This window comes from Schistocerca nitens, chromosome 6, assembly GCF_023898315.1.
Source record: "Schistocerca nitens isolate TAMUIC-IGC-003100 chromosome 6, iqSchNite1.1, whole genome shotgun sequence".
In the NCBI taxonomy this organism is placed as follows: Eukaryota; Metazoa; Arthropoda; class Insecta; order Orthoptera; family Acrididae; genus Schistocerca; species Schistocerca nitens.
This window is the reverse complement of record NC_064619.1, coordinates 199158262-199177490: the sequence shown is the minus strand read 5'-3', so window position 1 is coordinate 199177490 and position 19229 is coordinate 199158262. Positions and strand designations below refer to the sequence as shown.

The following is a 19229-nucleotide window of genomic DNA, read 5'->3' as shown; positions in this document are numbered from 1 at the left end:
ATGGTGGAAAACGTATGAAATGTAATCATTACAAAAAAGAAAATTGACTAAATTTGATAAGGCCATTTACCACAGAAAGATAGATGTGGTATTCTTCATTTTCAGAGAGTGAAGAGTAGGATAGATAATTTTCTAGGGCATGCTGATGAACCACAAAATTACCTACGACTTAGATAATTCATCTTGTAATCAAAGTGGCTCGAGAAAAAAAAAGAGGAAGATGTTATTTATGTGGTCTTAAAACTGACAGCAAACAATTGCAAATATATGACAGATGTTTTAAATTCTTCTGTAAACAACATGCAGAAAAAAACTGTTGTGTACCAAGTGCCATTCTTAGTTCAGGCACTGATATAGATAACATTTGGACACTTCCATGTTTCGTTTTCATTATTTTTGTTTCTGGTTGAAGGCATGAAGACTCCCTATTTATGTTAAGGGGAAGTTATGAGAAACTCCATAGTATATCTAGGTTTTTTAATCTTAAGTCTTTTTTGTAATCATGTAGCATTCCAAAGTAAGGTACTAAAAATTCTTGTAAAATATGAGACATATGACTTGAAAGTTAAAAAAATAGCACAATGGAAAATTTTTGCTCAATAAAAGTTGATTTATATTTAAAATAAAACTTTTTTTAATACAATCATATTGCATTTACATATGAATTATATCTTATATGGGGATTATGTTGAATTTTTATTCAAGGGTCCATTTAGAACCGCTATTCCAGTTACGTTCGTCAAAATATTGATTCCGGTTAAGGGTTAAAATTTACAAATAGATCTTTACATGATGTTACCCTTTCTTTTTAGCTACAATCCACAGATCTTTATTCTGTAACACAAAAGACTCTGTTCAAGTGTGAATAATATATTTCTCCCCACAGCACAATACTATACACCAGAAAAGGATGCTCAGAGTAAAAAATATATTATCGTTAATGTTTCTGGATTTATGTAAAGGATTAGCCTCCTACAAGCATATAGACTAGATGTTAGTGTATTACATGCAGGATCATCCTGATGTTTACTGGTCAATTTGTTATTGTTATTAAAGTTTCACATTCTACGCAAGCCATTCAGGCCCAGTCGACTGCTGTGCCAGCCGTTGTCATGTTTCTTGACCCCCTGACCACTGCTGGTCAGCCAGATAACTCCTCATTTGGTATCAACAGGCTCAGTACACCTCGTACCAGTCCTCTCACTTGGCCGTACAGGGAATCAAACCAGGGTCCTCTGCATGGCAGTCAACTGTGCCGACCACTCAGCTAAAGAGGTGGACATATCATTTGTATATATGCCCAAAAACTTTTAAACAGGGCTTATTTTGTCCAGTGGTCTTTCATTCCTCATATTTTGTTCATTTGATCCATCAAGCTAAGGTTACATTACTTTGGTTTTTGAGAGGTTAATTTTTAAATTTTCACTTTCAAACTGATCTTCTTTTCTTCTTTTTTTTTTTTTTCCCTCCTCTATAAATTTTGAACAATCTTAAGGTGGTTCTATAACACCATTGACAAATAATGATAAGAGAAAGAAGAAATATTAATGCATAAAAATTAGAGAGGCATTTGTCCAGTCATAAGTACCCCACTCTCATAAAGACCACTTGCGATCATAGCCAAAATGTTTGCTGTGACATACAAGCAAAATGTTCTTGAAACTTCCATTTTAATTGATTATGTAACTTGATTCGGCTTGTAACAAGTTACTGTGACAATTGAATACACAGATATTAGCAGGAACAGAAGACATTTTACATACCATAAGACGCACATTAATTTTTAAAGATGACTATAATTTTTAAGCTTTTTTTTTCAATAATATTTTTACCATTTTTATAATTAGATTGCAAATTCAGGCTAAAAAAAATTCTTGGTTTTTAAAACCAAACTGACCTTTAAAATCTCTGAAAATCATCATCTGAACTTTCATCATCTTTTTCTTCCTCCTCTTTGTAATTATCATTGTCCTCTTCATATATAAGATGGTCATCACAACTATTGGAGGCATTACTTATGCTGCACTTCTTGAAAGGTTTAACAACATCTTGTTTCACTTTAGACAACGGCTGTTTTATCCACTGACACACTTGTTTGATTGTAGGTCATTTTAAAGCTCGCTTCATCATGAATTCATGTTGGATTTCATCCATTTCTTTCATTGCTCTCTCATATAAACTTTAAATGGTTTATTTATCGAGACATCAAGAATTTGCAGTTGTGAATTAAGTCGTCCTGGAATAACAGCAAGCTTTGTATTTTCCTGCCTCAGTTTCTCTTTCATGGAATTTTTCTGACTACTAAACTGATCTAGCACAAGAAGAGAACTCTTCTTCAATAAAGCACTTTTTCTTCTTTCCTATACACTGTTAATCCATAATTTCACACCATTATTGTCCAACCAACCATTACCATGAACATGAACTACATACACCTGGTGATATTTCAGAAGGCTTTGGCATTGACTTGTACTTGAAAAAGATCATTAGATTAAGTTTGTTGCTGTCGGCACAACATGAAAGGAGAACAGTGTAGTGCATTTTTTCATGTCCACTTGTTTCAGTAGTTACAGTTTTAGCACCTTTCATGGGAACAGTTCTGTTACTAGTCACATGAAATGTCAGAGGAATGTCATCCATTTTTGCTATTTGACTTAGTTCCACGCTGTTTTTCTTTCGATGTTGAATAATAAATCAAATGAAAGATAATATTTTATATTCATACTTTTGTGACATTTTCTCGGATATTTTGGTTTTGGTTCGCATGCTAAGTCCACAATGCTTCATAAACCTGTAGCACCAGCCAATTCCACCCGTAAAGTCTGTGAAGTTTCAATGTAGCGCTGACTTATGAGCATGTATTTGAATTATTTTTGTATTAATTACAGTGCCATTTGACGCCTTGAATCCATTTCAATATGTCATCTTCTAGTTTTGGCTATTTTGCATTCAGTCCTCTTTTTGAAGATTTAGTCTTCTTCTTCTTCTCTTTTTTTTTTCTTTTTTTTACTAGCCCGCCAATCACGAGTGGCTTTTTTTGTTGGTGGAGGGCCGAAAGGCCACTCAGCTACTCTGTTTCCATGTTCTTCTGAATGTGCTATTACTTTCAATTTATAGCTTGCAGCATATTAATACCTTCTATTTTTCCCATTGTGTAATAGCTACTAACAAAAATATTGTACTGTTCCTGATAACACAAATAACACTGCCACCATAGATTGCATCATAGGCTAGACAGCATTGTGGGTTTGTGATAGCGGGGTGGGAGAGAGACAGTGTTCGAAAGCTTGTGAATCCCTGCAACAACTCATGTTCGTTGAATCAGTGCACTGCTGCTGCCAGTTGAATCCAGTGTTATCAGATAGAGATAGGATTCCCACGGCATTGTATATCTGACCATCTTTAAGACTGGTGGGAATTTTAAATCAAACACTGGACATTTTTATATTAATTTTGAGTATAAGATGCACCTTGATTTTGGAGGCAATTTTTCAAAGAAAACAGTATGTCTTATACTCCATAAAGTAACGTATTTAAATTTTAGATATCAACTTTTTAACTTTTGACTGTAAGGGAATAGATGCTAAAATGAAACCACAATCACATTCAGATGCAGTTGAAGATCCTGAAATTCAGGACCATGTGCCAATTAGATAGACAGATAGATAGATAGATAGAGAGAGAGAGAGAGAGAGAGAGAGAGAGAGGAGGGGGGGGGGGGGGGATAACAAAACACATCTACATTGGAATTATGGGTGTAGATGAGATGTCAAAACTTAAGATAGTGGCAGGAAAGATAGAACACAAGTCAGAAGTCAAGCGGTGAAGAAAGGAAAGACTGACAGCAACTAGACAAAAATGCCTCACAACAATTATTCATTGTCCAATATATTATACATACCTCAATATATTTTGTGTAACTGTTGCAGGGTCAATGTCTGCATCCATAAACTCTCACTTTCAACTTGATAGCCATTATGTCAGCATAATATGATGAATTTATTCTTGATGATGATAGCTGTTGCGTGACATTGGTCGTTTCACATGAGACTAAGTCAGGTGTACTAAGCCAGTGATGAGACCGAAAGGGGTAATAGGAAAAAGATACATGTGCAATTGTGCGATAGTAGTGGTTCGAAGAATATGAACCAAATGGTGAAGAAATATTTTGTGCAGCTGTATGTAGTTGGAGTTGGATGTGGCACAAATTTCTAGAGGGAAGGGGAGGGGCCTTCTGACCATCTGTTAACCATACTAGTGGGTTAAGTGCTGCAAATAAAAGCAAAGGCAAACCTGGTTGTGTGTTCAATAATGAATCAACAACTCAAAAAGTTAGTTTTTTGTGAGTGTCAAAGAAATTTACAATATTGACCTTTGTGAGTTGCCTTCAGTAGATATTGTGTACCAATCTTCTGAACAGTCTTCTCTGTACCAGAACATCTAATAATGGTAGCTGGCTGTTTTACTCCACTTTATTTGGTTGAAGATGGAGTTCAGATGTTGCAAGAATGTGTGTAAATCTTCCTTTTCATTTGTCCATATGACAAAGTTATCATTAACATTTCTGTAGAAAACTGAAAGTTTTAATGGTGCTGAATCTAGCGCCTTGTCCTCAAAGTCTTCCATATATATATATATAGTGGCAAATGCAGATGACAGAGGGCTACCATTATGGATGCCATCACTCTGTTCTTAGTATTGCTCACCAAAGAAAACATTTCTGGACATCAGAACAAAACAAAAAAGTTTTCTGAACGTAGGCGCAAATTCTTTTCCAATTAGTTATATTGACTATGTGAGTAAAATCCATGTGAAGAGGGAAACAGTATTGGCTCTGACTATATGATTGAAGTTGGGCAATCTGAGCTTCTGTAAACATTTTATGAAGTGAACACAACTTATAGCTGATACATAAATACTCATACTGTGCAATGTGTGGGTGTTGGAGATATGTCCTTGGCATATGTCCTCACAGTCCACCTTTGGAAGTCCAAAGAGCCTCGGTGGTGTGGCAGCATGAGGCCCAAGTTTCTTTGTCGTTACTTCTATAGAGGAACTTTGAGGAAGTTACACTTTTACACTGCTTCTAGAGCTGAGCCAGAAAGAGGGGGGAGATTATGAGAGATAGATAGATAGATAAAGAGAGATAGAGAGAGATATGACCAATCAATCTAGCTGCAGGCCTGAGAGGCTTAGAAAGCATATTTGCCAGAAAGAATTTTGAATGCACAAGGATCTCCTTTGCACACCAGGAAAAAAAAGCATCCCAGAAAGAAAAAATAAAATGTGGCCATAAACTTCTTGTCAGATAAAATTGTCTTCATAGTTTTGGGAAAGGAAGTAAGTTCATGGTTTACTGACCTGCCAACAATGAAGTCTTATACACTAAGGTGACAAAAGTCCTGAGATAGCAATATGCATACATACAGATGGCTCTTGTATCATGTACACAACGTATAAAACGGCAGTTCTGTGTCAGAGCTTTCATTTGTACCAAGATGATTCATGTGAAAAGGTGTCCAATGTAATTAGGACCACATGAAGGGAATTAGCGGACTTTGAACTCAGAATGGTAGTTGCAGTGACATTTGAGGCATTCCATTTCAGAAATCTTCAGGAATTCAGTATTCCAAGATCCACAGTCAAGAGTGTTCCAAGAATACCAATACAGAAATCCATGTGGGACGTATGATGAATGTGTCCATTAGATCAGTGTGGCAAAATGTAGTGTTAATGGCCTATGAACGCAGATGTCTGATGCGAGTGCCTTTGCTAACAGCATGACATCACCTGCAGCACCTCTGCTTGGCTCATGACCATATTGGTTGGACTCTAGATGAGTTGAAAACTGTGGCCTGGTCAGATGAGTCCCAGTTTCAGTTGGAAAGACCTAATGGTAGGCTTCAAGTGTGGCACAGACCCCACGAAGCCATGGACCCAAGTTGCTGGCTCCATAATGATATGGGCTGTGTTTACATGAAATGGAATGGGTCCTCTGGTTCAACTGACTTGAAATAGTTATGTTAGGCTGCTTGGTGACCATTTGGAGCCACAGTTGTTCACGATTGGTTTGAAGAACATTCCGGACAGTTCGGACAAATGATTTGGCCACCCAGATTGCCTGACGTGAATCCCATCAAACATTTATGGGACAAAATCTAGAGATCAGTTCTTGCACAAAATCCAGCTCCAGCAACACTTGCAATTATCGATGGCTATAGAGGCAGCATGGCTCAATATTTCTGCAGTGGACTTGCGCTAAGCTGAACAAAAGGAGGTCCGACATGATATCAGGAGATATCTCATGACTTTTGTCACCTCAATGTAGATAGAGCACAAACTCAGACAGGGAATGGGTGGGAAGGGAAATGGGTCAGCACTTTAAAAGGAACTATCCAGGCATTTACTTTAAGTGATTTAGAAAAATCACACAGAATACCTAAATCTGTATTGCCACCATAGATTTCAATCACTGTTTGCAATATAGGTGAAATGTCTTACTACTGTGCCAACTCCATCACAATTTTGGCTTTCACTTACTGCTTTGATTGGTATTTCATTTCTGTTTTTAAGTAATGGATTCATGTCTCATCTAAAGGAACAAATGAGTGGTCACTGGCTGTTGGGTACTATTTAAAGTGCTCCAGATGTTGAGAAATTTGTTTTCACATTTCCTTGTGGTCTCTTGTCAATAGTTATGCCATCCTTCAAAAACAAAGTATTCTCATTGTTAATGCTTCAAGTAAAATTGATTGTACTAATACTATTATACTTTTCATGTTACATATTTCATTCATCTTTGATTGCTAAGAATCCAATATCATATGCATTTCATTGATGTTTTCATGTAAAGTTACAGCTTTGAGACATCTTCCAAATGGATCATCTTAAAGAAAAATGCAGCCTCATTGAAACAGAGCTATCAATTTCTTAACTGTGGAATTGAAGCGGGAAAAAAATTGAAGGAACCTATTTCTTATAAGCCTTCGTAATCAGTGGTTGATATTTTGTTGGTGGTAAATTGTCTCAAACCAATAAAATTATAGTGGCACAGTATCCTAGTTCAATATTTGAAAGAAACATATGAAACACCATTACTTTAAAACTTTAAACAAAAAACATACAATTCATTTATATCAATTCTGTCATTGTGCCAGGCTGAAAACTTCAACTTTGCTTTCATAAATAAATCCAGTTTTCTTCCTATGTATGTTATTTGTAACAATATTATGAAAAGGAAAGTTGCTACCCACCACATAGCAGAGATGTTGAGTTGCAGATAGGCACAACAACAACAAAAAATTTCAAATAAGCACTCAGCCAACAAGGCATTTGTCAAAAATAGATCACACACACACACACACACACACACACACACACACACACACACACACATTCATGCAAATGCAATTCACACACACAACTGCAGTCTCTGACAACTGAAACCACACTGCGAGCAGTAGCTGCAGTGCATGATGGGAGTGTCAACTGGATGGGAATGAGGAGGATGCTGGGTGGGAGGGGGAGGGATAGTAGGGTAGGTGTTTGGGACAGTGAAGTGCTGCTGGGGAGTGCACAGGTACGAGGCGGAGAGAGAGTAGGGCAGCTAGGTGCATACCTATTTTCAACAAAGGCTTTGTTGGCGGAAAGCTTATTTGTGACAGTCTTTTTTTGTTGTGCCTATCTGCATCTCTAGCATCTCCGCTATATGGTGGGTAGCAACTTTCCGTTTCATAATATTGTTACATTCCATCCTGGCTTTTCTATTGTTTGATTTGTATAGGTCACTGACTTAATAATTATGTACTAGGCTTTAATTATTATCTGTCATTCTTTTTAGTAATCCATCTCTGCAGCACATAAGTCCATCTGTATTTTCCCTTTTTTGGCAAACAGTTTGATTGCTCAGCCTTAGCATGTTCCACCCTATTTTCTTTTGACTGTTAAATGCATAATCTGAGGGTTTGGACTTAACCATTTATCTGTTTTGTTAATGCAGATGGGAGCTCATAAATTATGTTTGATTTCTTACTGGTCCTTGCAATTCAGCATTTGTAATTGATATTTGATCATGTTCTTCTTTAAAAATACTTCCTTACATCAGCTCTCAAGTGCTAGTGAGCATGAGTGTTATGTACACTAATGACTCATACTTATTGTGCAGAACTTTTAGAGAATAGTTTGTTTTGTATCTGTAGTTGATGTAACTATTTTTTGGTTACTATTTTGAATGTGAATATTCTGTATGAAAGAGGCAGTTACAATCTAGTTACGGACTGCTAGAATATTAGACTTAATATTACAGATGATTGGGCAGCATTTAGGTTGTATATAATGTAAAATGATATACACTACCTTAAATGTACAACTGTGAAAATCAATAAAGATACCTAGAATTTTATTTGTGGCACAAGTAATGTTGCATATGTTACATTTTGCTTTGTCTGTGGAGCACATAGTTGTCTAACTAAAAGTAGTTTCTCATTTTGTAGAAGAATGCAGAATGAAGCCTCACCCTCTGAAGCCAGGAAAGGTGTCGTTTTTTGCTATACAACCAAAATTTCTGAATGTGGACATACGTGTCATTGTAGATGTGACTCAAGGAGCTCTAGATTTCTTTCTCAGTGCAAGTGAAAAAACTTTCATTGTGAGGAATATCAGTGGAGAACAGAAGGTATGTATATTTATCTATTTCTGCTACAAAACTGGGACTTATTGTTGTAGAATTCAGCACATATTATTCTGGGGGCATATAAGACTAGACATTTAACTGGTTCCAAATAACTGCTGACATTACTTTCATTTTTTAATTTAATCATTTTCTGTTTATTTTCACTATATTTATAGATTCTTTCTGCAACAGAACACCACTTTTTGTAGCATCCTACCCATACCAAACCAACCTTCTCTTTAAGAACTTAACCAGTCGTATTGTAGATCATAATTATTTCTGCTTTGAAGGACAAATCTGCAGAGCTTTCCAGGAGAAATTACATAACATTTATGTATGCCAACCTCTTTACACTGAGATGACAAAAGTCATGGGATAGTGGTATGTACGAGGGGCAGTCGAAAAGCTTTTAGCCCAAGATAGTTACTGTAATGTCTCCCACAAATAACACCGCCTACTTATATGGTGACCCTTTGTGGGAATACAAGTCAAATTTCATGGCTCCAGCTTTGTTAGTTTTGCCACTAGGATGCATTGTATACCGTAGCATAAGCAAAATGGTGAATATCGAGAGAATCAAGAACCGTGCTGTGGTTGAATATCTTCATTTGAAGGGAATGATGCCAAAGAAAATTGCGGAGGACATGCGCAGTACACTTAAAGGACACTGCTCCGTCTTATGCTGCAGTGAGAAACTGGGTGTCCGACTTCAAATGTGGAAGAACGAGTGTGGAAGACACAGCAAGGAACTGAAGGCCTGTCACCATTGCCACTGATGAATAAGTGACTACATTTCATGATATGATTTTGCAGGATTATCGAACAACATTGCAGCACATTGAAACCTCATTTGGGATCTCCCATGGGCATGCTCATAACATTTTTGTGCACTCTCCAGATTGACTCCATCAGACTTTTTTCCTTTCCCAAACCTAAAAGAACACCTCAAAGGATGACAATTTGACAATTATGATGCAGTGACTGATGCTGTGAACGCCTGGTTGGACTCAAAATCAAAGACCTTTTATTTGAATGGTTTGCAGAAGTTATCCGAGTGTGTCCACAAGTGTGTTAGTGTATACAGGTATTATATTGAAAAATAAATTAGTGTTATGAAATTTCTGTCATTCTTTATTTTTAGGCTGGAAACTTTTTAACTCCCCTTGTACAGATACAGATGGCAGTACTATTGCATATACAAAACAGCAGTGCAATGGCTGAGCTGTCATTTGTACTCAGGTGATTCATGTGGAAAGGTTTCCTGTGTTATTATGCCTGCACGACGTGAATTAAGACTACAAATATGGAATGGTAGTTGAATCTAGATGCATGGAGCATTTCATTTCAGAAGTCATTAGGGAACTCATTATTTCGAGAGCCGTAGTGTCAAGAGTGTACCTTGGATATCAAATGTCAGGCATTACCTCTCACCACAGACATTGCAGTGGCCGACGGCCTTCTGTTAATGACCTATAGCAGCAGCATTTACAAGAGTTGTCAGTGCTATCAGACAAGCTACACTGCATGAGGAAATCAATATGGGACTTACAATGAGCATATCCGTTAGGACAGTGTGGTGATATTTGGCATTCATTGTCTATGGCAGCAGATGATCAATACAAGTGCCGTTGGTAACAAGACGGCATCACCTGCAGCACCTCTCCTGGACTCGTGACTATATTGGTTGGACTCTACATGACTGAAAAATTGTGGCCTAATCAAATAAGTCCCAATTTCAGTTGGTAAGAGCTGGTGGCAGTATTCGAGCATGGTGAAGACCTCGCAAAGCCATGGATCCAAGTTGTCAACAAGGCACTGTGCAAGCTGGTGGTGGCTCAATAATGGTATGAGCTTTGTTTACATGGAATGGACTGGGTTCTCTGGTCCAAATGAATCAATGATGGATTGGAAATGGTTATGTTCAGCTAGTTCGAGTCCATTTGCTGCTTCAAATTCAGGGCTTCCTGTTCCCAAGCAGTGATGGAGATTTTATAGATGACAGTGTGCCTTGTCATCAGGCCACATTTGTTTATGATTTGTTCGAAAAACATTCTGGACAATTTGAGTGAGTGATTTGAACTGCCAGGTTGTCTGACATGAGTGCCATCACACATTTATGGGATATCATCAAGATGCCAGTTCATGCACAAAATCCTGTACTGGCGGACAGCTGTAGAGGCTTCATGGCTCAGGATTCCTGCAGTGGACTTGCAGAGACTTCTTGAGTCCATGCCACATCGAACTGCTGTACTATGCTGGGAAAAAGGAGGTCTGACACAATATTACGCGGTATCCCATGATTTTTGTCACCTCAGTGTATAAGGCCGCCAAGAAACATCGTTTGGTTCAGATTAATTTTTAACATCTTCAAGATCTGGACTCAATAGCAAGAACTGCCTCTGCTCTTTCCTCCAGACTTTAAACACCTAATCCTAAATCAGTCTGACCCAGTCCTTCTCAGCTCAATGACAATCTTCCAAATCTTGATTTCCGCTTCTCTGATGGCTCCTTATAAACTGCTGACCATGTCAAATTCGCTAGGCACCAAAAGAAATTATTATTATTTATTTATATTTGTCTTCAGATCTTGGACGAATACCTTGGGCATTCAAGGATTATTGTTGTATGAGTTTATGCTTAGAAGTATAGAATAAAAAAGAATTTGAACAATTAATTAGTAATTGGGCGCAAGGAGAGAGGTTTTATATGTGAATTTACTTATTACAAAAAACTCATCTTGCCTGTTTATTTTTTGAAGTATTTTTTCAAATTATTACAATGTTATTCTTTAATTAAATATTGAATTTTCTTTCTAGGTTGACCTTGACAAACTATTCCAATACTCATTAGTGGATACCACTGATAACGCAGCAACTGAAATAAGAATGCTCGATGATCCACTGCCAGTTTACACTGCAGAAGTGATTCGAAATAATCTTTGGCGAAAGCACAAACTTCTCATTCTTGAAGCTCTTCCAGAAAGTCTTACAACATATATAACAGTGACAGAGAAAAATACAATATTAATTGTGCGTAATGTACATAACAGATTGGTCTTAACATTGCCCCAAGATAGCCATGAACTTAACATGACAAAGTTTTACATGGCTCTTGTTGCAAGCACATCTGGGAACAATACTTCCAATGTCGCATATGGTACAATATTTTTCAGACAAGACCAACTTCACATAGACTTATTTGTTTTCTTTTCGGTCTTTTTCTCTTGCTTCTTCCTCTTTCTTGCTGCCTGTGTTGTAGCATGGAAAGCCAAACAAGCAGCGGACTTACGACGGGACCGCCACAGACACGCTGTTGAAATGTTACACATGGCGAAAAGACCATTTGCATCTGTTACTCTACTTCTGGATTCTCTAAATGATGACAGTGACCAGCTGCATATGCTGCCATCTCCTTCATCAGCACAGTCACCTCATAGGAGGAGGTTGCGGAAGCAGCCACCTGTTACTGTGGGAGACGTAAGACCAGTTGCTGTTGAACCAACAGATGATGGTGTCGCTGCTGTTGGGACACTGTTTGTTCAGCTCCCAGGGGGATCTGATGCACCTGTTCGTTTAGCATTAGCATCATCACTTATTCTTCTCGCACGTGTTTATCCTTTAAATGGAAGAGCATTTCTGAGGCGCAGAAGTAGTCATGCACCGACATAAGATGTATAACAGTATTTCTTACAATTTGCAGAATGTAGTGTACACAGATCAGAACCCGTGCAGTAATTTTCAAATACATATCTTCTGTACCAAAGGACTCACATTCTTCCTCATGTCCATTCCAAACATTTTTTTTGAAACAGCAAGTATTATTACAAAAGTTATAGTTGTGTGGCCTGCTAGTTTTTGGGTTTGAGTAATCAGTAAGCTATGCACAAAGTATTTCTAAGACCTGTGACTGTGAAACAAAATATGTGTAATAATGCTGGAGCACTTCTGTTCCTTAAGTTCAGGTCAGGAATAAAAACAACTGAATGCAGAGAAAATATTGCATGTTTAAATTTTGTTGTGAGAAGATCGTCATAAAAATTCTGGAATTATTATGTACATTTTTGAATTGTAAATAAGATAACTCCTACAACTACTTAAATAATGAAATGAAACATGCATCTGCTTTCAAAACTTGTTAGATATGTAGATTAGAATCTAATGAAAAGGCAAGCTCTCTGTGTTATTTTTTTCTGATTAATGATGGTACCTATATTAGTAAGATTATTCTATAATCATTTTCTCCATATTGAGATTTTGAGTCACTCCACCACTGTATGGTAGCTGGTGAACAGAACAGTCCATTTGCAAACAGTTTTAGTAAGAATGACCAGTTTTGACAGTAAAGAATGTCATTTAAAGCAGCGACAGATACCTGAATAATAAATAAGCAACAATATGTGAGTAATAAAGTGTAAGGGAGATAATCAAACAAGGGAAAATCTGGGATGAAATAATGACAATATTATGAAAAGGATGGATTGATACTCACCATATAGGCACAACAAAAAGACTTTCAAACTAGTAAGCTTTCAGCCAGAAAGACCTTCACTGGAATTAGAGAAAAAACACACGCAAATGCAAATGCAACTCTTACAAACATGACCACAATCGTGGGCTGCTGTTTGCAGTCTTGACCTCGGCAGCCAGAGACTGTGGTCATCTGTGTGTGAGCTGCTTTTGCATGAGTGTGTGTATAAGTGTTCTCTAATTCTGATGAAGGCCTTTCTAGCCAAAAGCTTGATTGTTTGACAGCCTTTTTGTTGTGCTTATGTGTGACTCAGGATCCTGTCTATATGGTGAGTAGCGATCTATCCTTTTCATAATTTTACTATATAATCTCAATAACGTGATTTTTTTAATGTACAAAATACGCAGGCTAAGTAAAGTGCCAGTAACTAATATTCTGAAAGTAAATGATAGTCAAAATAGCTTGTAGGGAGGGGGGAAGAATGCAACTGATGAGCTGTAATGTTCTAACAAGAAATAATGGTAATAAGCTTACTAGTTATGACATTAAGATCTAAGTCAAGACTGTAATAGAAAGTAGGAATACTCACAGATTGAAGTAATTGATAGTTGCTAACCTTCAAAGAAGTGGATTTGCTTGGGTGATGGGAGATGGAGATGAATTACTACAATGAATTTCTGGCCCTCTACTGTAGTCTGGGCAACTTGTAGGTTGTAATGTATTATGTCAGTCATATAGTGCACTGTAATAACCCTTACACTCTCTTAGTCATTCCGTGCAACAAGTATTCTCTATTTGTTATTCAAGTATCTATTGTCACTTGAAACTAATTTTTTTTTAAGGTCAAAACTGATTATGTTTAATCAGACTGTTTGAAAATGGAACTGCCTTATTCATCATTTTATTACGTAATACTCAAAGCTATTGCTTCTTGTTGTGTCCATTGGATTCCTTTTTTATTTTTGTTATTTGTACAATTTAAGGTGCTGTTATTGAATCTTGGTTGTAGAAGATTACTTATGAACCTGTTAGTTAATGTCTTGTTCAGACTGGCAGTATCTGACTGCAGATTTTGTAGTAGAGTCATTTATGTAATGACTTTATCTTTAATAGCAGAGCATCACTCCTGCTGCTAGTAAAGTTAGTGGTGTGCTTACAGAACTGTTGCAAACCTATGAAGAGAACTGATAAGATAGATACTGAAAAAAATTTGTACTATTCTCAATTGGGTAAGTACTGACATTGGTATAGGAGCAACAGAAACATAAGATAGACAATGATTAAACTCGAACTTATGAAACAGAAGGTTCATTTCTCAGGCTTTACGACTGAAATGTGATTGTAATATGAGTCCCAAGTTGACAAAGATAGTAGGAAGGAAATTAAGTACCCTAGACCTCTGTGCAACAACATAATGGAAGAAAATAGATTACAAATATTTTAATGTAATTTACAAAAGTGGGAACTGTTGATAAACACAAAGGGCAGATAATAATGATGAGATAATAGATTGAAAACAAATGCAGATAAGTGAAAACTGTTGTTCCTTTGCATCAGCACAATTTTCAGTGACATCCTAACAGTTCTGTTTTCCACAGCTACTCTTAATCTTGTACATTAATAGCTTTCTCAGCAACATCTGATTAAAACTGTCGGTGGGTGGGTGGGGAACCAGCTGTGTAGCTGCCAATGGAAAATTTTCTCATAGACATAATATTATCTCTGACATGATAATTTTTGATGTGACTGATCTCTGTAATGAGAGCCATCCTGCATACCTCACTTGACATATATCGCTAACTTCAGTTGTTCCCCAGACACAATTCACAGCCATGCATTTGCAGGAAGATATCTCCTGCACATACAGGTTTTCATGTGATGAATTTCTACTGTCTCCTAATGCAAATCATCTAAGATAAAGAATGTGCTCCGCATTGCAAATAAATGGTTCATGATGACTGTTGTTCTGTTTGGGCTACATTGATCTCCTCATTCCAGGACTAATGTGCTGAGTTTTAAGCATAAGGATTGATTGTCACCATCTGCCATGACCTTTTTCAACAGTAGCATCATCCATATTACTTCTTTATTTTATTTTATTTTAAGATACCGTTAGTTTCTTAGAATTTTGTTCATTCTTTGCAACTTCCAATTAACTTTTCTTACATCCAACTTTTTATGCTCTCCCAAAATAAATTTTTTACTCATTTCACATACATCTGCAGCTATACATCTTTCTCATCCATTGCATTTCATAATTGGCAATCTTTGCTGTCTTCACTACCCACATGGGGGTATGAACTACTTTGAAATTGTCAAGCTCATTGCTCTAACATGTTTATCCCCTGTCTCCCAGCGGTTTTTTTTTTTCTGGTATCCAGAGAATGAATCTTCTGTTGCAGATCAAAGCTGTATCATTAATAGTTACATATCTTATATTTTCTCAGTATAATTGTGTTACAATTCCCGAGTTCATAAATTAGAACATTACTTCAGATCTCAGTTATACGAATATTTTTTGAATCACCAGGTCACTTGTTGTGTCTTCTTGTTTCAAATACAACTAGTTTAAACGTTTTGCCAGGTAGGATTAAAAGGAGAATTGAACTTTTGTCAGGCAGCTGTAATAAGATATTTGTGTGTTAATAACGGCAATCTACTTCTATTAAAATAACATTGTCATTGACTTTTAGTGAGTTCAAGGGAGCAGTTAACTGTACTCTTTCTTGAGCACTTCATGCTCACTGTGTTGCTGTTTTGCAGAGCTTTGCGAAGCACACTAGCACAACTGCCTCCCACCACTGCTGTCAATCACAAAGCTATTTAAGCTGTAGTTGCCGGCAACCATTTCACGTAAGTGTTGTAATGTAATGTTAATTTATTAATTGTGGTGTACCTTTTCTTTATTGTTGTAACAATTTGTTTTAACAGAGTTCTTTAAAGGCCTTTTCTCTTGTATAGATCTTGATATATTTTGTATGTGTCTGTAAGGTGATCTGACTATAAGTGTTCTGAAAGGTCAGCCTAAAGATTTCATCGGAGAGAGACAATACTCTTGGAAGTGGGTTACTCCTTGAGTGTTCCTCTTGACTGATGATTTTTTCAGCTGGTATTCAGCCAGAAACATCGTCTAGCAGTGTGCTATGTTTCCTCCTCATTCTGCTTTTCTGAAAAATAAGAAATTTACTTGGCATTCCTGAAAATAACTGGAAAATGACTTTTTTACTTTTTCTTGTATTTTGTAAATATTGTAAATCCATGTAATATTTCTTTTTTAAAATATGATGATAAAGAGAAAACACAATAATAGTTGCAGCAATTTTAAAGGAAGACTAATAAGGGAAAACAAAAAGAGAGATGGTGTTCACATTTATAAATACTATCTTTATAGAATTTGTGATCAAACTTCTGCAAATTATGTTATCATTTCTGTCTCTCCAAGACAAACAAACACAAAATTAATCTGTTCGAACAAAGCATGAAATGTTTTATTAACCTGCAGCTCACATTAAAAGGCATAGTCTTTTGAAGTTCATATTTTTGTAGATATTCTGATAAGGAAGAAATATTGAACAGCTATTTTTTTACTTTAGAATACACACAGAGTCAAATTGCAGGACAGTATTAAATATAATAGAATGTAATATCATTGTGTACATAATGTAAACTCCTATTGTACTGAGTGAGATAAACGTGTAAGACTCTCATAATATTTTGTCAGTATTATGTTATGTGATAACAAACTGTATTGCAAAGTTAACCTTGTGGCCCTCAAACTGTGTATGGCTTTTAACACCAATAAAAGCCCCTGAGAGCCAGTGAACTAAACACTGTAATGTTTGACATTTTGATGCACCTAAAGATTTGGTAGTAAAACATTTAACATACCCAATAGAAAATTTTAAAAAGTAAGTTAAAGACACTACTGTGTTTTCAAGAAAACAGAACTAAAGAGAATAGTTTTCACAATAAAAAGAAAGTAATGTGCACAGTTTCTGAACCACAAGGAGTAATGTAAATGAATGACTGTGTATCTTTGATGTATATGAATGCTTCCACTTTTATATATTTTTAAATGCCATTTTCTACTGTCCTGTAGGATGAAGAATTTATATGACAAACATGGTATGTTGTTTTGTTTAAAACAATTACGATGCAGTCTTTCGTAAGAATGAGATTATTGTCTTGTTTGATACTACTTGAGAACTTGTAAATAATGTAAATCTTATGGTTTGGACCTAGACAGATAGTATAAATATCTGTTATCATTTTGAATAGTTTAATATTATAATTTATGTGCTTGTGTATTTTTGTCTGTTTTTGTTGGTGAGATGTTTTATCTCCTTGTGAAGGCTGAACAAGAAATATCATTTATATAGCATTCCAGAACAGTTTTTAAATGAATGATCTGATGTGTACATTATCTGTGTAACTGATGATAATTTCTCATCAGTTGTTTATCATTTATTTTACTTGAGGCAGCTATATCAAAAATTGGGAATAAAGTTTTACAACATGAATTCACATAGCATTTATTTATATACTGCAAATTTTTACCTTATATAATACGGTTGCTTAAAACTTCTTCATCTCTACTACATACACATTGTTGGCTAAAGAGCTGTTGTATCATTATTTAAATGTTCTGCAGAGTGGAAGTAGAATAATCCTGGGCAAACCACACTAAATCATACACATCACCACGTAACACACATACTATTCCTTTTTGAATTTATCGTGGAGTGGAAAGGCTACAGTGTTTCACTATAAGTCCTGGAAAGTGTCGGCAGATCAACATGAAAATTTGGCTTAACGCCCCCTCAGCAATGATGTTACCAGTGATGGAGTACAATGTCTGTTAGGGGAAGGAAACCATGCCTTTTCGAAAGAACGAGCCCTGTATGTGCAATACACAATTTAGTGAAATTGTGGTAATTTTAAATCGGGATAGCTGGACAAGGATATGGATATAAGAACTGAACTGTCATTCAATCTCACACAATTGTTTGTACGGAGCCACAATGAACATTTCAACTGACTACTAACACATGAAGCATTACACACATTGCATGCAGCTTGCTACAAATTAACTTTCATCACAAACATCGATCATTTATTTTCAGGTGGTAATGTCTTAAAACCAAAGGAAAGGGATCCTCTGCTCTGTCTAACATAGCATTACGGATGTCATGGAGTATTTCAAATGGTCCTTTTTACTGGGTAATTTTTAGTGGATGATAGCTTGTTAACTGTTCATTAACAGTTGAACATTCTGGGATAGGCTGTGTGTCAGAGAGAGAGAGAGAGAGAGAGAGAGAGACTTTTTGAGTAGAATCTGCTGCATAACGGTTGCTCTATAAGATTTGTCTTTCCTCACAAAATTGTTTACCTTTGGACATAATCATATAGTTAACTAATTTATGCTGAGACAAGTTCAGGTGTAATTTAGTATTGGCAGTGACTGGGAAGAAGTTTGTGTGTATTCTGTATAAAACAGTGGCTCTGCAAACATTACTCAAATGATAACAAAGATCTACTGTTTGAAACATAATCTGAACTTGTAGCAGTAGCAATTCATTAAACTTTCCTTCGACCGTGGTGATTTTATGAATTAAATTTCATAATGAGTGAATGCTAAATGTACACTTTTGTTTTCATCCTTTAACATACGTTTTTTTTTTTTTTTTTTACACACATCAATGCCAAAGCATGCAGAATGTGTTTTTCACTGAAACATTCTCAAAAACAAAAAGCAATACATACACTTTATTACGAGAAGGAATGTTGCTATGCACCATATAGTGGAGATGCTGAGTCGCAGATAGGCACAACAAAAAGACTCTCACTATTAAAGCTTTTGGTCATTGGCCATCTCAGCTATATGGTGAGTAGCAACTTTCCTTCTCGTAATAGTGTTACATTTCATCCTGTATTTTCCATTGTTTGATTAATACCTACACTTTTTTATAAGTATTTATTTTAAAAAATGAAATCAGTGGGTCTTGAGAGACAAGGGTGTTCAATTAAAGACTTGTCTGTAGTTCTTGTTTAGGTAGTTTGATTCAGCCTCTCTGTTTCCCAGTCTTAATAT

At 36.2% G+C, this 19229-nt stretch overlaps 1 protein-coding gene across 1 annotated transcript in view; it reads left to right on the top strand.

The window, feature by feature from the left end:
* LOC126262233 (multiple epidermal growth factor-like domains protein 8) overlaps nt 1–17658 on the top strand; it is a 338254-nt gene extending 320596 nt beyond the window's left edge. The window contains exons 39-40 of the mRNA XM_049958701.1: nt 8493–8674; nt 11488–17658. Coding sequence (XP_049814658.1) covers nt 8493–8674; nt 11488–12339 — 1034 coding nt within the window. The 3' untranslated portion in view covers nt 12340–17658. The remainder of the gene's footprint in view (nt 1–8492; nt 8675–11487) is intronic.
* Nucleotides 17659–19229: the final 1571 nt, after the last annotated feature.